The sequence below is a fragment of the Tasmannia lanceolata genome, unplaced genomic scaffold (genome assembly GCF_043159265.1).
Source record: "Tasmannia lanceolata isolate RefF3 unplaced genomic scaffold, GAP_Taslan_0.1 ptg000037l, whole genome shotgun sequence".
Lineage (NCBI taxonomy): Eukaryota > Viridiplantae > Streptophyta > Magnoliopsida > Canellales > Winteraceae > Tasmannia > Tasmannia lanceolata.
In genome coordinates this window covers 40986413-41012353 of record NW_027518714.1, presented here as the reverse complement: position 1 = coordinate 41012353, position 25941 = coordinate 40986413, and the positions used below count along the sequence as shown (strand labels likewise).

The 25941-nt window shown below is 36.4% G+C and overlaps 2 protein-coding genes and 1 non-coding gene across 4 annotated transcripts in view; 1 reads left to right on the top strand and 2 right to left on the bottom strand.

Moving 5' to 3' along the window:
- Nucleotides 1-6526: 6526 nt before the first annotated feature.
- On the top strand, nt 6527-6633 carry LOC143862774 (small nucleolar RNA R71). Its single transcript, XR_013240484.1, has one exon. It is a non-coding gene; the product is annotated as a small nucleolar RNA R71 (small nucleolar RNA).
- Nucleotides 6634-10027: 3394 nt separating this feature from the next.
- LOC143861443 (uncharacterized) lies at nt 10028-10864 on the bottom strand. The gene has a single exon (XM_077372373.1). The coding sequence runs from the start codon at nt 10862-10864 to the stop codon at nt 10028-10030; it is 837 nt and encodes a 278-aa protein (XP_077228488.1).
- An 8449-nt stretch (nt 10865-19313) lies between these two features.
- LOC143861747 (uncharacterized) overlaps nt 19314-25941 on the bottom strand; it is an 84772-nt gene continuing 78144 nt past the window's right edge. For both annotated transcript variants that reach the window (XM_077372640.1, XM_077372641.1), the window contains 3 exons: nt 20320-20395; nt 19786-19873; nt 19314-19667 (listed from right to left, as the gene is read on the bottom strand). In XM_077372640.1, the coding sequence (XP_077228755.1) occupies nt 19545-19667; nt 19786-19873; nt 20320-20395 (287 nt within the window). In that variant the 3' untranslated portion in view covers nt 19314-19544. The remainder of the gene's footprint in view (nt 19668-19785; nt 19874-20319; nt 20396-25941) is intronic.

Sequence of the window (25941 nt, the reverse complement as noted above, 5' to 3'; positions counted from 1 at the left end):
AATTTGGAGCCTTCTCTTTTATGAAAAACAATCTTTTGAATGATTTAGACTAGCCCTATGGTGTGACAGTACACTTATTTGGGTGATCAAAACTGTCCACTTGATGGGATAAATTGTGCCAAAAAAATTCATTTCCATGGACGATCCAAACCATTCATTTAATGGGCCAAAAGTGTGAATTAATTTTATGTGAATCAACTCCATACAAGGATCTTGGCCAAGACTTTTCCAAACTTTAAATTTTCTTTGAAATTTCCTTTCATTAACTCCATTTTCCTTGAAAATTTAGGAATACTCCTGAAACGCCAAAAACAAACAAATACCTTTGTAGTAATGCTCTAAACATAAAATATACATGCTTTATGCTCCTATAATTTCACATATAAATGTGTTCATCAAATTCCCCCATACTTGAGCTTTGCTTGTCCTCAAGCAAACAAGAAGAAAAACTAAAACAAACACAAAAACTAAACAAAAACAACCTAACTCACTTTCGTAGGAATCACGATTGCACTTAGCAAGTGCAGCAAGCCTTTAAACTCCTAGGTTACCTTAGTGGACGAGTTTTGTCTCGTGAGTGTTTGCAGTGAATATACACACAAAATTCTAAAAATAAACTTTTCTTTCCAAATCTCACTATAAAATAAAGCCAAAAATTTCTAATCATTTTCTTTGATAAATTACTCAAAATAGAATAACTAGGATACCACCATACTTAAATTTTGTCATCTCATCCTAAGTTGGAAAATTAGACAAATATTTTAATCAAGGAATCCTCTTTTGAATTTGTCCTACTTTGCTCCCTTAAACTTGCCTCTAATGTAATCGTACCATAAAAGAAATTTGATTTCGAAATTTAATAGAAAAATTGCAATCTTATATGGTCTACCATCCTTTCCACTTTTCCATTACTTTACAAGAATATAACTCACTTTTTGTAATCCTCTACTGCTTTTGGCATGAATGACATGCAGGGCATGCACCAGACACCCAGGCTACTTAGCAGTGTCCGACTAATCTTTTGATTTTGCATATATCATACACATTGATGCATATGAGTTCAAGCTTTACCTTTGATTACGTGCAATGCTTTGATTTATTAAGCTTTCTAATTGATCCATGTATGGAGTTTTCAGTGAGTTGCTCTCAAGCCAGTTGGCTTTAAGGAACTAGGCATAAAAACATTTCAGACTTAATAGCTCAAGTAAAAAAGGCTACAAATCAAAACTATAATCAAAAGGTAAACTTTCTTAAAATGGCATTTTTTTTCAACCTTTCTTTCCACTTTCACTGTACCATATAAAAAACAAGTTTCTACTTCTATTTCTTATTCAAATCCTTTTAAAAGCAAGATTTCAAAAGAAAACAAAACTAAGAAAGGAAAGTATTCTTTCTAAATTTTTCGGATTCTAAAATTAAAATATCCACTAACTTTCTTTCTTAAAATAGGAAAACAACTTTTTTTCTAAGAATACTAAGTTCTTTCCAATCTGAGAAAAAATACCAAAAAGAAAAAGAAAAGAAACTTTCTAACTTTAAATTATAGAAGAGACTAGAAAAGGAAAGTTTCTAAAAGCTACCCCCAATACTTGAATTATGCATTGTCCTCAATGCATGCAAAAATAGAAATAAAAACATGAGGACTAAAAATAGAAATGAGGGTACGTACCATATTCCCTCAGGTAGGATTCAAATAGGAAGGTTCATGGAGATCCATGACTTCTTCCATATTCGGCTTTGACAACTCAATAAACGGCTTTAAACGTTGACCATTAACTTTAAAAATCTCACCATTGCTTGGATTTAGAACCTCAACCGCACCATGAGAGAAAACTTTGTTAACCACATATGGTCCATCCCAATGGGATCTTAACTTACCTGAAAAGATATGCAATCTTGAATTGTAGAGAAGCACTTTTTCGCCCTCTTGAAACGATTTTCTCAAAATATGTTTGTCATGAAAAGCTTTTGTCTTCTCTTTGTAGATTTTTGCATTCTCATAGGCATCATTCTGCAACTCTTCCAACTCGGTAAGTTGAAGTCTTCTATGATTACCTGCATCAGACAAATCAAAATTTAGTTTCTTAATAGCCCAAAAAGCTTTATGTTCCAATTCAACCGGGAGGTGATAAGCTTTTCCATACACAAGGCGGTAAGGAGACTGACCAAGATCAGTCTTGAATGTCGTCCTATGAGCCCACAAGGCATCCACTAATCTAATTGACCGATCTTTGCGGTTTGGCTTTACTGTCTTCTCCAAAATTTACTTAATTTGCCTATTTGAAACCTCTACTTGACCACTCGTTTGAGGATGATAAGGGGTGGCCAACTTATGAGTAATACCATATTTCTTCATAAGAGCTTCAAACGGTCTATTACAAAAGTGCTTACCCCTATCACTAATGATGGCACGAGGTGTACCGAAGCGCGAAAAAATATTTTCTTTAAGAAACTTGACCACCACCTTGTGGTAATTAGATTTGCAAGCAATGACTTCAATCCATTTTTGACACATAATCTACACCTAATAAAATATACAAGTTGCCAAAAGAGTTGGGAAACAGACCCATAAAATCAATACCCCACACATCGAAGATTCCTACGACTAAGACCGGGTTGAGGGGCATCATATTTCGCTTTGTAACTCTTCCTAAGGATTGACATGACCTACAAGCTTGACAAAAATCAAAAGAATCCCTAAAGAGACTAGGCCAATAGAAACCACATTGTAAAACTTTGTGCGCGGTTTTCTTTGCACTAAAGTGGCCACCACAGGCTTGATCATGGCAAAAAGATAGAATCGATTGGTGCTCATGATCGGGCACACATCGTCGGACAATCTGATCGGAATAAGTTTTGAACAAATAGGGATCATCCCAAAAGAAATACTTTACCTGTGAGTGAAACCGATATTTGTCTTGGTTGGACCAATGATCCGGTGTAGCACCTGTTACCAAGTAATTCACAATATCCGCATACCATGGCTCACTAGAAATAGCAAACAATTGCTCATCAGGGAAGTTTTCATTAATTGGACCTTCGTCATTCTTTTCATTAGGAAGTCTAGACAAGTGATTGGCAACCAAGTTTATCGAACCTTTCTTATCTCTAATTTTCAAATCAAACTCTTGAAGAAGTAAAACCCATCTAATGAAGCGAGCTTTAGCATCCTTCTTTCCAACAAGATACTTGATTACCGAATGGTCGGTATAAATTATCACATGTGATCCAATCAAGTAGGACCGAAACTTCTCTAATGCAAACACAACCGCAAAGAATTCTTTTTCTGTAGTGGTGTAGTTGAGTTGTGCATCATTGAGAGTCCTACTTGCATAATAGATTACATGCGGTAATTTATTGAATCTTTGAGCCAACACGGCTCTTATTGCAAAGTCGGAAGCATCACACATAATTTCAAACGGTTCGGTCCAATTGGGTGCTTGAATGATAGGAGCTTTAGTTAACTCATTTTTTAAACACTCAAAAGAATCGAAGCATTCTTTGGAAAACTCAAATTTTTAATCTTTTGCTAACAAGTTAGTTAGAGGCCTAGCAATTTTAGAAAAATATTTTATAAAACGCCGGTTAAAGCCCGCATGGCCCAAAAATGATCGAATATCCTTCACACTTTTGGGCGGTGGAAGATGGACAATGAGGTCCACCTTGGCTTTATCAACCTTAATACCTCCTTTTGAAATCACATGGCCTAACACGATGCCCTCTTTGACCATAAAATTACACTTTTCCCAATTCAGGACAAGGTTCTTTTCTCTACTCCTTTGTAAGACCAATTTTAAGTGATGTAAACATTCGGCATAGGTGGAGCCATGAATAGAAAAATCATTCATAAAAACCTCTAAGAAGGTCTCCACCATGTCAGAAAAGCTACTCATCATGCATCTTTGAAAAGTTGTCGGAGCATTGCATAAGCCAAAAGGCATGCGTCTATAAGCAATCGTTCCAAAGGGGCATGTGAATGTCATTTTCTCTTGATCTTCAGGAGCTATGAGAATTTGGTTATAACCGGAATATCCATCAAGAAAGCAATAATACTCATGACCCGCTAAGCTTTCTAACATTTGATCAATAAAAGGCAAAGGAAAGTGATCCTTCAAAGTAGCGGCATTAGGCTTTCGGTAGTCAATACAAACCCGCCAATTCGTTTGAATACGAGTAGGTATAAGCTCATTGGTGGCGGATTGTATAACCGTGACTCCCGACTTCTTAGGCACTACTTGGACGGGACTCACCCATTGGCTATCCGAGATGGGATAAATGATCCCATTATCTAACCATTTTAAAATCTCTTTTTGGATGGCTTCCTTCATCACAGGATTAGCCCTTCTTTGATGTTCCCTTGAAGGTTTGGCACCCTCAATGAGATGGATGTGATGTTGCACAATCGAATGGGCTAATTCCTTTGATGGCGGCCATTGTCCAACCTATGGCTTCCTTGTATCTTTTAGCAATTTAATGAGTTCCTCCTCTTGAGTGGAGGTTAGGTCCGCAGCAATTATTACAGGCAAAGTACAATTGTCACCCAAAAAAGCATAACGTAAATGAGAAGGCAAAGGCTTCAACTCCAGTTGTGGCGCCTCTTCAATTGATGGCTTTGGAAGAGATGTTGCTAATGGTCCCACAGGCTCCACGTTTTGGATGGCAAAAGCTTTGGAGAAGAAATCATCTCCATCATTTCCTAGTTCGTCTAAGCATTCTTGGAATCCTGCATCAAAATCAATTTCAAAATTAGAAACAATTTCGTCAGGAAAGGAATGCAACATATTGATTTCTTCATGAAAATTTGGTTACTTACCCAATCTAAAGACATTAAAATCAACCGATGTGTTTCCAAAAGACAATTTCATTAATCAATTTCTACAATTAATGAGAGCATTGCTAGTAGCAAGGAACGGCCTACCAAGAATGATATGGATTTGGTCCTTGTTATTAACAACCGGCTCCGTGTCCAAAACCACAAAATCCACGGGAAATAAGAATTCGCCTACTTTTACTAGGACATCCTCAACCATACCTTTTGGTGTTTTAATTGATCTATCCGCCAATTGGAGTGTGACGGTGGTAGGTTTGAGGTCACCTAGTCCTAATTGCTTGAAAACCGAAAACGGTATGAGGTTTACACTAGCTCCCAAATCTAACAAGGCATGATCAATTTGAGTGTTTCCAATAGTACATGATATAGTGGGACATCACGGGTCCTTATATTTTGCTACCATTTGATGGGACAAAATGAAACTAACGTTTGTGGCCTATAAAGCATTCTTGGGCACATTCGTTGTTCTCTTTTGTGTACATAGATCTTTCAAAACTTTAGCATATGTGGGGACTTGGGAAATCGCATCAAGCAAAGGAATATTCACATGTACTTGTTTAAAAATATTCAAAACTTTATCAATTTGATCTACCTTTTTATTATTAGCAAGTCTCCTTGGAAAATGAGCTTTAGGAATCAAATCTCGTGCAGGGGGAGAAGTTACCTCTTCTGGACTTACCTGTTTGGGCTCCTCTTCTGAGCCTGTGGAGGGAGGTTCTTCACTTACATCTTTTGGAAGATCTTGCGCAATTTTAGAAGGTTCGCTGCTGACCTCCTCTTTGTGATATTATTTTCCACTTCTCAAAGCATAAACCGCATTACATTGATTCGCAGGGTCCTGCTGCGGCAAACTAGATTGCATGGCATTCAACTGATTCACCTGTGGTTGTTGATTCCCCATTCATGGCTACATTCCTTGGGTTAGGAATGGGTTGACTTGGCATCTTTCCTTTTTCGCTTTCACTTAGGGCCGTAGCGAGTTGGGAGATTTGCTTCTCCAAGTTGTGTTGGCTAGTCATGAAGGTACTAGTGAGGAGTTCTATGCTCTTCTCTAAAGATGCAATTCGTGCCGACTCCCCTTATTTTTGAAATTCCGGAGGGGGCTGATTTGAGACATTGTTTAAAATGGGGTTTTGAAAAGTAGGAGGAGAAGGTGATGGCCGAACAAAAGTGGGAGGGAAGGTGGGCCTAGGTTGGCCGAATTGGCCTTGGCCTTGGAAATTGGATGGCCCACCATGACTCCATGAAAAGTTGGGATAATTTCTCCATCCTGGATTATAAGTGCTAGAATAAGGATTATTAGCATAAAGAGCACTCACATTCTCATTAGAATTACCAAATTTAGCAAGAATTGGACACTCTTCAATGAAATGGTCCGTGGCTCGACACCAATTACACATGGGAACAATATGTGCAATTTGATTGACTTGTGAAGGTCCTTTGACAACTATTGCTTCTAGCCTTTTGATTAGGCTATCAAGATGGGCCTCTTTTGCCATGACACCCTCTATTAGAAATCCCTTGCTTGAAGTGGATTCCCACTCTCTTATTTTTTCCGCCAAATCAAGTAAGAAGTTCCATGTTGCTGCCTCATCCATGAAAGATGTAAAACTATTAGGACACATGGACTCAAGAAGTTGCTTTGTTTGGTAATCTATACCCTCATAAACAATTTGGCATAAGTGCCATAAATCAATTCCATGGTAAGGACACTCTTGGAATAGGTCTTTGAACCTCTCCATAAACTTAGAAAATGACTCTAATGGCTTTTGTTTAAATTGTAAAATATCGTTCCTAAGGTTATTAGTTTTATGTAATGGAAAAAACTTTTTAAGGAAAGCGACGGCGAACTCCTCCCAAGTGGTGATGGAGTTAGTTGGTATGCCATAGAGCCACTTTTTGGCTCCATCCTTGAGTGAAAACGTAATAAACCACAACTTTACCGCATCATCGGTAAGTTGTTGCAACTTAATCAAAGTACATACATCTTCAAACTCACACAAAAATAAATAAGCATCCTCCGAAGGGAGGCCATGAAAATGAGGAAGCAAAGAGATAAATTGCGATTTTAGCTCAAAATTATTGCCCTGCGCAATCAGCAATCTAATGCAAGAAGGTTGCGCGGTTTGGGCCGGATAGAAGCGATCGCGCAAACTCTTGGGCTGCTCTTGTTCTTCCGCCATGACTACTTGATTTGGATTTGGTTCGATGTCTTCCCCCGTCTCTAACCGGTTTGCTCTTTCTAGTCGATTGGCAGAGTTCTGCACCCAACCTACGGTCATAAACACAAGAAAACCAAGTAAGAGAGATGGATAGGCAAGAAACCAAAAATATAACTAAACTAAAAATAACTACTAATCTAACATTTCGAATAATTAAGATTCTAATGCAACTCTCTTCCCCGGCAACGGCGCCGAAAACTTGTTAGATTTATTAAATAACCGCAAGTGCACGGATCGCGTGTAGTCACGGGTCGAACTCAGGGAAGAGAAATCTTGTTTGTGAATCCTATTCTTGTATCACTTAGAATATAAACTATGATATATGTTTCCTGGCATTTACTCAGGATTTCCGTGGACGTACCTCGGAGCCAACAATATCTATAAATTTTTATTCTAAACAATCTAAGAATTGAACACAAATAAGATTGCGATTTGAAAATCTTAATTTAGGCAAAGTGTACCAAAATTCTAATGATCTTTATTAACTACTTATCTAATCTAATTAGAAAATCAAAATTCTAAGGGCTTAAGTAAATTGGAAAACTGCGAAAGTAATTTGGAATAGTGTAAAAACCTTAATTCAATATTAAAGAGTACTTAGGGTTAGAATCCACCATGGATTGTGATTGGATCATTAATCAAACTAATGTTTGTATTGTATAGTGTATTTGATAAATCCGGTCAATGGGAAATAAGATCAATGGATGTCATTACCCATGAGTAATTGATCATATACACTATCCAATTTCGAAAGTTATATAAGCGTTTATATTTGTTCATCAACAATTACGCATACGAAAGGAAGGAATCCAATGGCATGAGTGATTGGGATCCAACAAATCTAAACCCTTATATATGATTGTGATTTTATATCATTGACTATAATTAATCATCTTTCTCCTTCCCCATGGTTTCATCTAAATCCTGAGTAAGAGGGTTTAGTTGTTCATGGAGAAGGGGAAAGAAAGAAAGAAAATAGATAGGGGAATTGTAATTGCCATTAAATAAACAAAGAAAGCTCTACTTTAATTGAATTTGAAACAAAAATACATTGAACTAATTCTTGGAAGAAAGAACAAAAATAAAAGAACACTTAGTCTTTTCACAATGATTGAATCCTTGGCCGAGAGATATGACGGTGCCGTTACTTGAAGAAGAATAGTGTTGAACCAAATTTCCAAGTGGGAGAGATCTTTGTTGATGAAAATTCCAAGTATTATGAGAACCAAAATAAGATGAAAGAGTGAGAGAGGAAGAGAGGTTAAGAGTTGGGCTTTCAATATAAAGTAGTAGAGAAAACTGCCCATATTAGCAAGCTAAATACAAGAAGTTTCCCAAGAGATCAAACATCGTCGGTAGCTACTACCATCTTCATTACTTGGGAAAAAATAAGTTGCCATTTCCACCCTTTTGTATAAACGTCAATAACTTGTAAATTGGCAAAAGTAGGTCCCACTTTCTATTGCCACCACTAAGCCACATATATATGTTGCCAACTAAAAGAACATTGCACGTCAGTACTTCCAAAAAGGTTGCCAATTTCTCACGTATGAATAAAAGAAGGTTTGCATTTACTTGCTAAAATATAGAGAAAGAAGCCAAAATAGGGATAGTGACAATTGGATATAAGCCAAAGCATAATCCTTCTTTCTAAAAAATGACCGAATGTATTCCCTTTTTTACTTGTGCAGCCCAAAGACAGTATCGTTTATTTTTTGCTTTGACCCTTGGGGGAGAGGTGAGATTTGATTTGACTCTGATGGATCCGCATTAAATTGAACTTTGATATTTAGTTATGGAATGCCCGATTATTTCTGTTATCTGCTTTGTAGCCTTGTGCATTTGTGAGACTTGTCTTGCAGGTGTACGGCGCTGCCACGTCCTACGCCCAGGGTGGGGTTTGGGGAGTGACAATATCCCCTTCTCTGAGTTCACGGATTCAAACCTTCTTGTTGAAAGCTCTTTCTAATCTGCGTTGATAGCCTTGTACATGGTACGCTGCTTTCAACATTTTCTCATCCATCAGACACAACTCTTGATGACGAATACGAGCCAATTCAGATTCTGGTAGATCGCTTTCCATCAGGATTCTGAGTGACAGAATTTTCAACTTGATGGGTAGGACAGCTTACATGCCATATGTGAGTGAAAAAGGAGTGGCTCCAGTAGATGTGCGGGTAGATGTTCTGTATGCCCAAAGTGCGAACGGAAGTTTACTTGACCAATCTTTGTACGATCGGGTCATTTTCCGAAGAATAATCTTGATATTCTTATTAGCTGCTTCGACAGCACCATTAGTCTAAGGTCTGTATGGAGAAGACTTATGGTGTTTAATTCTGAATTCTGCACACAACGATGCTACTTCTTTCTTGAAATGTGAACCATTGTCTGATATCATCTCGTGAGGGACTCCATATCTACAGATGATGTTGGCCCTGATGAATTTTGCGACTGATGCAGATGATATTGAAGTGTTCGACTATGCTTCGATCCATTTAGTGAAGTAATCGAATGCGACAAGTATGTATTCGTGCCCACTGGATGACTTGAGAGAGATCTTACCAATGATGTCAACACCCCAGACTGACAATGGCCATGGAGATTTGAGCGAGTGAAGCTCCGACGGCAGCACATGTATCAGGTTAGCATGGATCTGACACAAGTGACATATTTTGACAAACGAAAAGTAATCTGCTTCGAGGGTAGTCCAGAAGTAACCAAGACGAAGGATCTTCCGTGCTAACATTTTGCCATTCATATGAGGACCACAGACACCGGAGTGAACATCTTCTAAGATTTCTGCGGCTCTATCTATATCAACACAAAGGAGCTAGACTCCATCGAATGACCTGCGGTAGAGGTCTCCTCCACAAATGACATACATGGACACCAGTTTCTGTAACGCTCTTCTTTCCTTTAAAGAGGCTTCTGGGGAGTGTCCCCTACCGGAGATAACATTTTTGATATCGAAATACTAAGATTTTCCATCTGGACATCTGGCCGCTATCTGAACCATGTGTATGTGTGCCGGGACGACATGTCGCTTTATTGCCAAAGGACGGACCTTAACCCCAACCGAGATATCAACCATAGATGCAAGAGTGGCTAGCACATCAGCGAACATGTTTCTCAATCTAGAGATGTAGGTGAAGCTGATATTGTGGAAACTCTTCATCAAGCTCGTAAGGTAAGTGTGATATGGAACCAACTTATCCTCTTTGGTGAGCCATTTTCCATTTATTTGACAGATGATTAACAGAGAATCTCCATATACATCACGGTCTTGTACCTCCAAGGATAGGGCTGCTTCCAGATCGGCTATGCAGGCTTCATACTCAGCCACATTACTGGTGCAGTCAAAGTCTAATTTGATAGAGATTGGTATGTGCTCATCTTGAGGTGAAATAAGGACAATACCGTTCCCTTTGCCTTTCGAGTTGGATGCTCCATCAAAGTACATGGTCCATGTTGTAAGACTAGGCACATCTCTGATCGTCATGATTCCTTCGTCTAGAAACTCACGACTTAATTCCGCATCTTCAGTGGGTGCATCAGCTAGCTGCTCTGCAATGATTCTGCCTTTAACAGACTTCTGGGTGACATATGTGATGTCAAATTTTGATAATAACAACAACCAGCGTGCGATTCTGCCAATGAGGGCTGGTTTCTCGAACAGATACTTCATCGGATCCATACGAGACATGAGGTAGATTCTTTGTGATAGCAAGGAGTGTCTAAGCCTTTGAATGGCCCACACCAGTGCTAGACAAGTTTTCTCCAGTTGAGTGTAATTTGGTTCATAATCTAACATTTCTTACTGAGGTAATAAACTGTCATTTTTTTCTTGTCTCTGGATCTTCTTGCCCCAACATACATCCGAGAGACGTATCCGTGTTTGAAAGATATAGGAGAAAAGGCCTCCCAAAGACTGCTGGTGATAAAACTGGAGGCGATAACAGACATTCTTTGATCTTTTCAAAAGCTTGCTGACATTCAGGGTTCCACTGTTTGGACACATTTTTCTTCAGAAGCTTGAAGATTGGCTCGCACGTACTGGTAAGCTGAGTGATGAAACGGCTTAAGTACTGAACTTTTCCCAAGAATCCTCTAATTTCTTTGTCTGTATGGGGAGAGGGCGTCTTCTGGATCACTTTGACCTTGGCAGTAGGGGTGGCCAACCGGTTCGGTTCTCGGTCATTGGTTACTTTTTTTTTCGGTTCTCGGTTCCCGGTTCCATGAACCGTAAGAACCGAACCGAACCGTAGTACATAGTAGGACCGAACCGAACCGGACCGAACATAATCAGTTCGGTCTGGTCCGGTTCTCCGGTTCTAATGGGTAATTACTAATTATAATTTATAAAAACTTTTAATTAAAGTTATAAATATAAGTTACTTTCTTATTATAAGAATAGTATTAACTATTACTTATTAATATTATAAGTAATATATATTAATAAGTATATGTATAATAGAAATATAAAAAATATTATATATATATATATATATATATATTCAAAAGTTCGGTTCTTCGGTTCCAGAACCAAACCAAGAACATTAGACCCGGAACCGAACCAAATAAGTTCGGTTCTTCATTAGTGGAACCGAACAGGACCCAAAGTATTTTTAAACAGTTCGGTTCCAGTTCGGTTCTTCGGGTTTGGTTCGGTTCTAGCCACCCCTACTTGGCAGGATCTACTTCGATTCCTCTGTGGCTGACGAGAAAACCTAACAGTTTCCCAGAAATGACTCCGAAAACACACTTGTTTGGGTTAAGTCAGAGTTTATATTTTACGATTCTTTTAAAGAATTTTCTCAGAGTATGGACATGGTCTGATACTTAGCTTCGACAATCATGTCATCAACGTATACCTCTACTTCCTTGTGAATCAAGTCATGAAAGAAGGTAGTTGCAGCCCTTTGATATGTTGCACTAGCATTTTTGAGACCGAATGGCATTACCTTGTAGCAATAGGTTCCCCAATGCGTAGTGAACGCTGTCTTGGTCTTGTCTTCTAGAGCCATCTTTATTTGGTTGTACCCCGAGAAACCATCCATAAAGGAGAGTAAGGCATGACCTGTCATGCTATCGACGAGAACGTTAATGTGGGGCAAGGGAAAGTCATCCTTTGGACTAGGTTTATTTAGATCTTTGAAATCGACACAACAACGCACTCTTCCATCCTTCTTAGGTACTGGGACAATGTTTGCTAACCACTCGGGATATGTGACGACCTCTAGAAATCCTGCTTTTAACTGGTTTTCTACTTCGTCCTTGATTTTGAGGAGCCATTCGGGTCTTATTTTTCTGTGCTTTTGTTTCTTCGGTTTAGCTTCTGGGTGTAGACACCCCCATTTTGTTACACTTTAAAAAGCAAAAGATTCGGTAGTTTGTCAAGTCTCGAGTCCATATTTCGCAATAGATTAGGCATCCATGCATTCTATGGTAGATTTCATCTCATTTTACGTGTTTGGAAGTTGATTCGCAATCCTAAAGGTTTCTAGGGTGTTCCCATGGTATCTGGAAGATGAAAATACAAGTTTTCAAGCAAGTGAAAAAACCTGCTATTTTTAGAAATTTCAGGTTTCTCTCATTTGGGCCCATTTTTTCATTACAGTGGTATTTTGGTCATCCCGATGTGTCCCGTTTGAACCCCGAGTTGTGTCTGAGAATCTTGAGCGATTCCATGAATTTTGAAAAAACTGTTCTTTTTAGAATTTCTAAGGATTTTCCCTAGTTTCACCAAATTCTGTACCTTAGGGGTAATCTGGTCATTTCCAATAAGTTTCATTTGACCTCTAGGGTGTGTCTAAGGAATCTTAAATCATTTCATGAATTTTGGAAAGCCTGCTAAATTTAGAGTTTCTCAAGGGTTTCGTTTGACTTGAAAATTTTATGTGTCAAGGGCATTTTGGGTATTTTCAGGAGGTACCAAATGATCATGTTTAATATTGCCTATCAAAAGGACCCAATTTTAAAAGTTTCTATTTTTGAAGTTTGACCACAAAAACTTTCCATTTTTAAATTTCCCCTTTAAGGGGTGAACAAATTTGAGGGTATTTTGGGTCGCATTTGGATGTGTAATGTTCGAATAGGGGTATTTTGGTCCGAAAAATTATTTTTTCTAAAGGGGATGGTTCGACCATAAGTCGATGATGCACCATAAATGTCATATGGGTTGGGTTCATCAATAAAAAATTTAAATTTAAAGGATTTTATTGAATTTTCATTAAAAAAAATCCAAAATACATGTCTTAAGGCCCATTGAGCTAAAGCTCACAAGGTGGGGGTCCACGTGGACCCACCCATGTGGGTCGGCCACATAAGTGGGTGCCCTACATGAGAAGGCCACATGCAAAAACGTCCAACATGGGATGAGGTGGTTGGTGACATCATATTTGTTTTGAAAAAATAATAAAGAAAGGAAGAGTTATAATTAGAAAGGGTTTGTATGATCAGGTTACTAAAATAGTCATAACTTTTTACGTTCTCCTCTAAAAACTTTACAATTATACTTGTTTCGAACGTCTCAAAAAGATCTACAACTTTTTAATTTATGACTTTTCTTGAATCAACTTCTAAATTAGTCAAAAATGAGTTCAAACATCGAGCAATCATTTTTGGACGAAAATCATTCATAAAAGCTAATCTCCTATGTGAGAAGGCTTCTAGATTGATCTTGAAGAATCTCCATTGTGTAATTTAGCATTGCTTAGCCTGCAAGAAATATGGTTTAGAAATAAGTTCAATATGGAAATTAAAGAATGAGAAAGTCAAAGCACAAATTGGAAACTAAAGATGAGAGCTCTCCCATGGGAAATTACTATTTTTCTCTTAACCCAAACTTTTCCTATAAAAACAAAGCAAGCACAACCTTTGGCTTTTCTATAGAAATTTTCATCCCTCTCTCTCCTCTATCTTGAAAATTGTTCCATTGTTTTGTGTGCCTTGGTGTTCATCTCTTCCACTTGGTTCTTCACAAAGTGCTTCCACATATTCAATATATTCAACATATTGGAGGCTAGTTTATGATTCTTTGGGGTTTTTTTTGCGATTAAAAGGTTAAGTCAAAGCGTATATCCAATGATTACTTACCCTAGAGACAAGGAGAGCTAGCAAAGTTGGTCTTCCAAAACCCTTTTTCATCTAGTTTAAATTAGAAGCATGATAGGATTGAATTTGTGATTTTCTTTGAAAAGCTATGAAAATGAAATTGTTTGCATGTGAAGTTTTGAGGAGATAAGGTCAGGTTTAAGTTATTTCATAATTTAAATTTTTTCTTGGAAAATCTATTTTTTAATAATAAAATCCAATTTTTGAAATTAAGAGAGTTTAAATCCACTTTACAAAGCAACTTTAATAAACCTTTGAAATTTCTTGAATTTTTCAATCTCTGAGTCTTTTGTGTATTAAAAAGTATAGAAATCTGGAATTTTCAAAAATTTTGACTTCGTTTTGACAATGATTTGACCTTTTGAACTTTACCCTTAAATAGGTAAAATTCTAAAGATCGAATTTAAAAAGATGTCAAAACAGATAAAAAAATCAATAAAAATTTAAACATAATAGACTTTCGAGGTTTTGAAACAGTACGAATGTTTTGAAGAATTTTGGATTTTATTTAAGGGGTTTAAAAATTTATTTAATCCTAGGTGTATTTTTGGAAAAAACTAATTTTTGAAAAATATATAGAGTTTCTAAAGATGAAATTTGGATGAGAAGTAACTAAGACTTGATCTAATCTCCTGTGAATGTTTCAAGATTTTTGGTTGCTGTTAGATACTTGTTTATGATTTTTTATACCAAATCAAGCATGCCATATTAAATCGGAAACAAATAGAAAATTACCATGAAAAAATCTGGAAATATTTTATTAAGAGTTACTGTAGGAATTGCATGTTTTCACAAAGGTTGGATTAATTTGGATTAGATTTACTATGTGTTTCTTTGTAAATTTGTAATCTGGACAGATATTTTTAAAATAAAAATTAATAGTTAATCATCATTACAATTCATGAAACTTTTACAGTAATTCTCTCTGGTCTAGAAAAAGCTATTGTAACATTTTCATCTTATTTTGATTAGATTTTCTATGAGTTTATGTGTAAATTTATAATCTGGACAGAAATCTTCAACATGGGAAAATTGATAGTAAATCACATTTACAATTCATGGAAATTGTACAGTAACCTTCTTCTCTTCCGTGCGAGGTCAGAGATCTACGGGTGCAACTTGGATTGGGTTGGGTTGAGCTTTTACTAAAAAATGAATTGGAATCAACCAGAACCTGACCCAATTTTAAGGTAAAAGCTCAACCCAAATTTTGAAAAATTGACCCGAGTGGCACCTGTACTGAGAGATCATGCCTCATCCACATGAGACCAAATCAATTCCCTCTAAATGATGGTAATACACGCTATAACGCCATCATTATCCCCCCGCCAGGTGGTACCTACACCAAGTCACAGCGTAAGAGCTCCACTCCATACAGAAGCCCCCACGCTCAAAGGTACGTACGTAGAGATTCTTTTTCCTCCTTCAACCTCCAAAACTTTCCCTTATCACTTAGCCTTTACCTGTGGTACCGATTTCTGTCTTGAGCATCAGAGTGGCTTCCCGAAGCCACTGCTCCGGGACCCTTACGCGTTTTCAGTGAGCATAGACCATCACAGATTGGAGCTCTACCAGCCCTTTGATCGAGGAATCAGATTTTGGCATCATCTACCCCAAAGGATGAGAAGTACTTTTGGGTTCCGAAATGAGAACCAAGAAAATAGTTAAAGTACACAACCTAAGAAACAAATTCTTATTATTTATTTAGATTTTCATTTCTTCTTACCTTTTTAATATTATAATAAAGTGATGACAGTGATAATAGTTTATTAATAAATATAGTTATTTTGATATTATAATACCCAATAAATATTTGAAAATAGAAGATTTGATAGGGTTAAGCAAATGACTTTTGCCTGAGAGAACAGCCACAAAAGCTCATTTTTAGTAGATTTTTTCTTATTTATTTAGTTCATCTTGAAAATACTACATAGAAGAAAGAGATTTGCTAGGGACTTTTGCATAAAGGCATTCTGCGGGTGGCTATTGCATGAGAGAGCAGCCATACAGGCCCACTTTTCAGCAGAATTTGTCTTAGTCATTTAATTCACGTGAGGTCACGCAGGCTCACTTTTCAGCAGATTTTGTCTTGCCAATTCAATTCATCTGAGGTCACACAGGCTCACTTTCCAGCAGATTTTGTCTTACTAATTTAATTTTTCTGAGGTGGCTGCTCTCTCATGTAACAGCCACCCGCGAAATGTCTTTCTGCGAAAGTCCCTAGCAAATACCAAGAAGAAAGTAGATTAAAAATATTGCTACAGGCTACTGATAATGGCACTACCCGTTTTGTTTCAGATTGTGAGAACCGATGGTGACGACCCAACCGATTATTGACCCAAAAGTAGACATGAACCCCTTATATGATACGATTCCACATTCGTTCCCCAAACTCATGCTGTTGGGACCTCCAATTGCCTGTTGGAAACTCAAGTAAATGATAGAACAGAGGATGTCCCAAACATTTCTTTGAAATTCTTTAGACAACCGTCATTTTATCTAGGCAGTCGAGTCTCCTTTTGCAAAATGGTCAACCACTCTTATGTTGCATTTCGATTGCCAGGATCAATAATGGAAATGGACATTATATTCCAAATTTCCCTAAAATGGAATGATAAAAAAATTAAAATAAAATTTTTAAATAAAAAAAATCTAATAAAAATTCTATTCCAATCAGGGTAGAATTACAATACAACTTGTCAACAAATTCAACATTTTTTACCCTCTGGTTCGGCCTTGGTGTCAATTATTCCTCTCCATTGATTTTGTTCTTTTTATTTTGAACCAAACAAAGGAATTGGGCAGAATTGGAATCAGATCTCGATTCCAGCACCTGGCAATCCAAATGTACCCATGTTCAACTAGGCTTGCTGGATATTTTTTTTGAAAGTTTGGAAAAGAAAAACTTTTCCAAATTTTCTTGCATTTCTGTTGGTTGAATACACATGTAAAACAGTAACTTGAACCACTGCAGTTCATGTTTTTTATCGAAGGATATTCAATTTATAGTGATATCCATTTAAATAAGTCATGATCATATCATTTCGCTCTAGAACATGGAAACGAAAATATTCTTATGAAAATATTTGTCACGGAAATGTTTTTCCTTCAATTCGAACAAGGCATAATATGGATGAAGATTTTCCAAGGAAAAATCACGGTGATAGCATGGGTTTTCTTAAAAGGTTTTTCGGTGAGAAAATTTTACTTAAAAAAGTGCTTTATGGTTTATCAAACTATGGAAAATTAGTTTTCCAATGAAGAAATCGTTCAGGTAAACTTTTTCAATGTTGGATAAATAAATATTCCAGAACTTTTTCAGCGTAGTCAAACAGGTGTTTAGGCATCTCTTCGACTCCTAAGAGCTCTCATTTGATCTCAGTACTTTCGGACCTGTTTGGTTTCCAAGAATGGGGTAGAAAGTGATGGAAAGGAAATTGTTTTCCAAGTTTCCATTCCCTTCTTTTTTTTTTTTCGGAAATAGAAGGAAAAATGTAATGGACATGTATTTCCATCTTGGAAACCGAGTGTTCTTTATTTGGCGAAAATCTTTCCATCTAAAAAGAAGGGATGCGGTTTTTACTTTCCACGCTCCAAAGAGATATTGAGCTACATCTAAACTAAAATCCCAATAGATGCAACCCAAGAGGGGTGTGAATTGGGTTTAAAAATTTTTTTTTGCTCTTTTAAAATGATTAATTAAAAATTAAAACAAGTAAACAAATCATGCACTTAGGCGCAAAGTGCAAGGTAGCTTGTTAGCACAATAGAAGATAAAATCAAATGCAAAAAGTAAAGAACAAATAAGAGAAAGTAGAGAGTGCACCGGGATTTTATAGTGGTTCGGTCCTTAGATCCACACTGAGGGCTACATCCACTCCACCAATGTCTTTGGTGGCTTCGCTAACCTAATCCTCTTAAAAGTGAGGATTAAATCAATTACAATCAGAGGTTGGCTCTGCTCCTCACAACTTGCCATCAGAGATGGCTATGCGTAAGATGGTTACGCATCTTCTAGCAGTTGCCAAATACAATGATTTAAAACGAAACAAAGAACCAAAAGGCCTTCAAGACCCTACAATGGATGCGTGGAAAAAAATGTACAAATGAAGTTCGGAATACAATCCTTAATCTTGAATCAAGAGAGACTTAAATGTGTTTTCTAACTCCAAATGTATTCCAATAAGGTTTGGGACTGTGGAGTGTTAGAATTGAGTTTAAAAGGTTGGGAAATCTTTATATAGGCTTGAAATACAAAACTAGCCGTTTGAGGGGCAAAACTGTAATTTATGTTCATTGCCTGCAACTAACCCTTATGGCTGAAATGGCTACATTTTTTCTGGTCGACCTAACCTACAAAAAACTGGTTTTCCTATTTTCTGCCGCTGGCTTGTAAAATTCATATCTTCTTCGGACAAGATGAGGAAATCAATCTGCTAAAAATATTTACAAAATATTTGAAAAGGATTTAGATCAATTATGATAGAATTAGGGTCTGCAGTCAACTAAGCAAGTGTCAAATTGATGCTATTTCAAATTTGAGCTCACTTGGCACTTGACTTGGGTCCACTGATTTCATCTTTCATTTTTCTACTATTTCTTATTTTAACCTTCTTTGAATCATCAAAACAAGATAGAGAAGGCTAAGGGTTGAACCATTGGGTTTACAATCTCCCCATTTTTTATGATGACAACACACAAGGGATTTTCAAATAAAGCTCAACTTAATTACATGTTTACAGCTAAATGATAAGCAATACAAGGCACATAACCCAATTATAAGCAATACATCTTTAAACTTATAACCCAAGTATAAGGCACATATCTTTAAACATATAACCCAAGTTCTCTCCCCCCTTTGACATCAACAGAGAGATTCAAAAGATTTCAGGTTAAAGATATGCAAATAGAAAACTAGAAACCAATTTGATTCTCCCCCTAAGATGAACTCCCCCTATCTGGATAACAAAATCAATATAAGAGGGGTGTTCAATCAAGAAAAAAATGCCAAGGTTTTTTAAATTCCCAATTTAAAGTTGAACCCTGGGCTTTTGAAAACCATTTTTCAAAATGATTTGCAGTTTAAAGCATATGCAAATTACATGCAAAAATTCAACCACGACAATGATTCAATCACGACAGTGCCATGCCATAAACAGAAAACAATAATATGGGATGGATTTCTTACAAGGCTCTGTTTCTTTTGACATAAAATGAGCATAAAACAAATTTGAAGCTCATTTTTCAAGAGGAAAATAGGTGTAAAATTTGTTTAGAAAAGGATGGTAAGGGAATAATGTTTTGTAGCCAATCTTTTTCCTTCTGAAACTGCAGGTAGCCTTCGACGAAATTTCATTCATGTCACTTCCAATAGCATTTCAGGTTTTTGACTTTGAGGCTTTCCGAAACATGTCTTTTATGTTTTGCGAAGCAGTCTCTCTTTTCATCTTTTTCGATTGTCTTCGATTGCTTGATGCGTTCTTCTCGTTACCAAGTTTCATCTTTAAAAATTGATTGAGAAAAGTTGTTAGACAAAAAATGTCGAAAAATAAAATAAGAGTATGAATAATTGAAAGTATGTGCCAGTGGAAATTTTAGAGAATATGTTTTGGTACTTACCTGTGTGGAGGATCCGGGGGTAATTTCTAGAGCACTTGGAATGCTTTCATGGGCAGGTGCTTTTCTGGTTACTTCTTGTATATCCAACCTGAAAAATCTGGTTAGTCAGACCAAGCCTAAGAAGTTAAGGAACTTATTTCTGCATTTCAATTCCATTTCATATTTCTATGTTTCGCAAGAAGAAAATATGAACTATACAAAATAAGGTGAGATGCCATCTGAAGCCCCCTGTTCAGAGAAAGGCACTCTCTTCTTATTTTACAATTTTCTAATCAGCAATTACAGGCTTGTTACAATTCTTGGATAGACCTGATGTCCACTCCCTGGCTTTGATAATGGTATTTCCCTCATTATACACATTTCTAATGGCTGCTAAAGACTTACAATTCCCTAAAAGCTATCAACTGTCAATCAGAAAAGTGGTTAAGAAAGTAAAGAGGAGCAATTATCCAAACAAGGGGGGGTTGATAGCATTTCCCCAAATAAAACAAGTCTAGATATCCTCTTATTCATAGTTTAAGTCAGACGTTTTACCCTAGATGATCGCATAAAAGCTTCAACCAAGGATCATCCTTCATATATTCTCCCAATAGTAAGACGGCATCAATTACTGCACCAAAACTGGATGAGATAAACACTATAATCGTTTATACCAAGAACTGCAATAATATCCATAATTTCAAAAATAATTACTGAAGGTAATGCAATAAAAACACATATATGGATTCTCATTCAAGTAAGGCCATGTTCGTTTCAGATTTTGGCCACCGATTGTTAGGCCCAAATCGATTATTGGACTAAAAATTAAACATAATTTTGAGTCCAATAATCAGTTTGGAGCAAAGAATCGGTTATCCCAATCTGAAATGAACAGGGCCTAAGCAAGAAGAACCATATTATCTTTTTCACCCACTTATAAAATGATGTGTAGAGGTTTATTATTTGCTCAACTTAAGTTTAATAAACCTACTCATCCAACGCAAGGTTGAATGGTGATACGGATTTTGATGGTCCCAAAAATAGAGCAATATGTAATGTTTCAAACACATTTTATGTTTATAATAAGTTTTTGAGTTGATTATTTACTTCAACTAAAAACTATGATTTGACGATTTTTTATGTGATTTATTAGATTTGTACTGTCTCGGGCATATTGTCCACAATCTGCTGAGCTTTTTTTTTTTCCAATTAAAAGTGAGGTAACAATTATTTTAACAAAGAAAATGACCAAATATATGTAATATCCGGTAAAAATAACAGTTATTATGCATAAAAACTATTCACATGTTACTATTCCCCTCAGCTTTTCCTATAAATAGAGCAGCTAAGAAGAAAAAGGAAGAAGAAGAAAGAGGACAAGAAAAGGAGAGAGAAAAGGGAGGAAGAGAGGGAGAAGAAGGAAAAGGCTAAGAGAATCACTTCTCCCTGATCGTTCTCATCTTCAAGGTTAAGCATCTTCAAATTCTCACTTCTCAGGTTTGATAAGGCAAGTGATAGCTAGACTCGACTGGTATCTTTTCTCAATGAAAGTGATGGGGATATGATTATATGTTGTTTTATTCAGATATTTCTTATCTGTTTGACTTCGACTATTCATTGTTTACATTTGAGAAATATCAAATCATATTTGTTTCAAAATGATGAAATGTTGGATTTCATATACACAAGAAGTTTGAACGAAAATGAGAAATGAAAGAAATGGAAGAGGTAAATGTGCGATAGTCTCTCTCGTGTGACGTGTTTGTTCCTCTGAGCCGCCGACTTACCCAAAAGTGGAAGCGGGCCAAGTCCAAAGCGGACAATACGACGGTGAGACAGATCGTTACAGGAAAGTTCAGAAATAGAAACAGTTGGAAACTATTGGGCTTTAAATGGTTTGTTTTACTATCTGGTTAAATTGTTTCTATAAAAAATCCTATTAGTATTAGTTTTAAATTCACATTATGTTCTATACAAAATACTGCGTATTTTTATAGAATTGTCTCTTATTATTGATTTCAGCTACTTGTCGAAGCTTCTATATACCTGCTCTCCTAACCCCCTTTTTTCTCACAAGGATTTGAAAATTTGGATGCGGGAGTATTTGTCAATGAAGAACCTTAGTTATGAGAAGTGTAAAAGCAACTTGAGGAAATACGGAAATGATGAACCTAGTCAATCTCCTCAGATGTAAAAAGGTTTTAAATATGTCATACTTGGGATTTTTTGTAAATTCAGGATGTACTTTAACCTTCCGCTACGTAATTATAGGAATAATAAAATAAACAAGCATAGCCTACATATGTAGATCTATGTCAAAATTTCTACAATATCAAACAAAGAAGTTAATTATTAAAAATTGAAAATATGAAAAAATGCAGAAAAACATAAAGAATTCATTAAAAATGGCAAAGATTGATACATATGTGAAACATGCTCGTAACATATATATATAGTTCTATAATAATTAAAAATAGCATTAGTTAAATAAAATAAATATTTTTAAAAAATAAAGTAAATAATATAAAGAAAAAAAAACTAAATTCATACATAGCATGATAAAATTGCAAGGCTAGTTATTCTAATAAACTATTCAACTGGGAAGTGTCCAAGTAAACTCCAATATAAATTGTTCAACTAGGGTGTGTACAAAAAGGATGTGCATTACTATACTTACAAGCATTGATTATATTTAGTAAGAGTAGTTTTCATGTTTTTGATCACGTGGCTCTAGTTGCCTTTAGTAATGAATTGTGGAAAACAAACCCTATGTCTGAGAGTAATTGCACCATGAATTTGTACATTAATTGTTTTGTTTTTTGGCACTTTCATACATTTGAGCTATCCTTTCCTTAAGGATGAAATAGAGAGGCTGTTTTTAGTCCCTAGATGGAGAAGATGCCTAATCAGGATAGATATTCATTGGCTCTTTTCAGCAATTTTAAGAGATACTAGAGATGAATATTATGGAGATGGAAGAATTCTATTTCCACAACTATTTTGTTCTACCTTTAATGCGTCTCTCATTGCTGATGCAGATCAGATAGCACAAGAATACTTGGACAACCAGGATCAAGCCAAGAAGAAACTGATAAAGGGATTAAGGAGAAGCCTTTGATTTAATAAAACTACAAGTGGACCTCGTCGATCGATTAACAAATCAATCAATTGAGGGAATTAGCCATCGATCGAGGGTTAGAGGAGTCAAGGTGACAAGATGGTTAAGGAAGTTAATTTTAGCATGTTTCTTTATATTTTTTTTGAGGAGAATTTGTGTTGGTTTAGTTTTTAGCTACGTGTAAGTACTTCTATAAAAATAATCACATAGGAGAATTTTGGAGAGTTTTTGATGAATTTTGGGTTATACATCTTATTTGGAATAAAAGTAGAGAAATAACACCTCTTCTTAAATTCTTGTGTTCTTTGATTTCGTAATTTGCAAGCCGGATTCTTAGATCTGATTTGTGCTTCCACAACCGCACTGCATCATATTGGTATCTATTGAGGAAGAGTGAGAGAAAGAAATTGTGAGTTAGAGAGTCTCCCCCTCACTTATGTATTTATATATAATGAAAAATGTACAAAAGACGGATATGCCCATAGGCATATACATACACTAACACTCCCCCTCAAGCAGGAATGTATATGTCAAACATTCCTAGCTTGCTACAATTATCACTTAATTTAGCTTTGTTCAATGGCTTAGTAAACATATCCGCTAATTGGTCCACCGATCTAGTGAACACTGTGCATATTTCTCCCTTTTGAATCTGGTGCCGAATGAAGTGGCAATCAACCTCGATATGTTTAGTTCTCTCATGAAAGACTGGATTTGTGGCAATGTGATTCGCTGCCTTGTTGTCGCAATCTCCTCTCTTCGTCACCTATTCTCTCTCTCTCCTTCGTTTACCCACATATTTTGACAGATTTTGAGGCTATATATCATGTTGGTATCAAAGCACAATCCATTCATGGATTTCTGATGCTCTCATCAGGCCGTAAGATGTACAACCATGTCAAGGACTTGACACCTCTAGGGTTTGGTGGAAAAGGGTTTTTAAGGATTTGTGTACTTTTTCCCATAAATTTCTAATGCAATGTTAAAGGTTCTTTTTTTTTTCTCTAAAAAAGAGAGAAAAAACATTTTGGCTTTCAAGTGGATGATCATACATGCTATGAGTTATTGCCTATTGTGTGATTACAAGTTTGGTGCGTTCCAAATATTTGGAACTTTCAGAATATACCCCTCTTGGGTCTTTTCAGGACTCAAAGATGTATGTATTTGGCCTTTGCGGTAGTGGATCGATTATCAGAGATGACACATTTTGTGGCTTGTCACAAAATCATGGATGTATAACATTGCTTCATTATACTTCCGGTGAGATTGTTTGTTTGCATGGAGTGCCAAATTCCATAAAACGTGATCGCAAATTGAGCAATCACTTTTGGCGGAATTTATAGAAACTACTTGGTACCACTATGTTTTAGTAGTGCCTATTATCCACAAACCAAGGGCAAACACAAGTAGTGAATCGAAGCCTTTGCAACTTGTTTCGTAGCCTTAATGGAAGCAATACTAAAAGGTCAGATCATGACTTATCTCAAGCTGAATTTCCATTCCGTAAGTTTACCATCAGATCTACAGGATTCAATCCACTTAAGTTGGTGCACAGATTTAATCGTAAAACCGAACTTGATTTTGCTCCATCTAAAAATATAATGCAGGCGCATCGTAAAGCAGAGGAAGTTACTGCAAATCATCATGAATCCAAGCACATGTCCATGAACAATTAGAGTGTGCTACAGAGAATTATAAAGCTCACACAAATCAGCATCGCTTTATGGTAGTATTTTGAAGTTGGAGATTTTTTTGGGGTCGTCATTACCAAAGAACAATTTCTAAGTGGTAAATATAGCAAGCTAAGTCCAAGAAACATGGTCCCATGCAAAAGATTTGCAAAGATTAATGACAATGCGTGCTGACTGAAGCTTCTAAGTCACATTCTTACCCATGATGTATTCAACGTCAAACATTTAGCTCCGTATCATAGAGACTCATAGGAAGAAGACTTGAACTCAAGGTCGAGTTCTCTCCAACTTGGGGAGAATGATGCAGATTAGGTGGCACAAGAATACATAGACGCTCAGGATCAATTTGAGGAGAAGACCTTAATTTATTAAAGATGAGAATGAATCCCATGGATTGACCTAGCATCCTTCTTGGAGTTGTTTAAAATATTATGTTCTATCGTTTCACATTAAAATTGTTATGGAATTATTGGTTGCTACAGCCGGCAATAGTTATATACTTCGCCATCAGATGGAATTGTGAAGGCTAATGAAGTCAATGATTTTGTTAGGAGAGATGGCTCTACTTGTTAGGGAGAAAGATAAGAATGTCTAGAATGGCCACTTCTTCTGAGGATCCTTCGAAAGATGGATTGTTCTTAAATACAGAACGTGGGTACAGATTTGTTCCTCTTCTATCCACGTTTTGTTCTCAATAGCCAAGGTCAGAGGGCTATTTGGCTTCTTCTGAAGGACTTGGGTAGGAGGACTGAGACAAGCATAGTTTCAAATTTTCACTAAAATCAACATGAAACGACCAAATGTTTCGGTTTCCATCCCCACCTAAACACAAAATCGAAAAACATACTGAAACCAAAGCCATAAGTGTATTAGTGGTATGCTAATATCAATGTCTTATATAATCATAGTTATATGAATTACATATGAAATGTGGTGTATGTATTGTGTAAATATTTATATGAATTTCATGTGAAACGTGGTATATGCTGAATTATCAAACATGCACAGCAGCGCATGTCACTAGTGTTCATGTCACATTTTCTAAGTTTGTGTTTATGCTTATTCTAGTAGTTCCAGAAGTTTCATCATAAAATTCAATCATTTGCATATGTTCTATACGTTTGTCTGATATTTAAGAATTTCAACCAAAATTTTCAATTGAAACCCAAATGTTCCCATTCTGTGGCGACTGAAACCGAAATTTAAAACCTTGGATATAAGTAGGGTGTTAGAAAAAAAACTTGTTACTAACCTATTGTTAATAATCTTTGGGAGTTAGTGTCTGCTACTCAAACTTGAAGAGGTCTCATCATAAAGAAATTTGCTAGATGCAGAAATTTCCAGCAAAGTGAGTTATAAATGTGGGCG

What these genes read in the sequence shown, in the direction of transcription:
- LOC143861443 (XM_077372373.1), bottom strand. Translation starts at nt 10,864, where the DNA reads ATGTTAGATTATGAACCAAATTACACTCAACTGGAGAAAACTTGTCTA.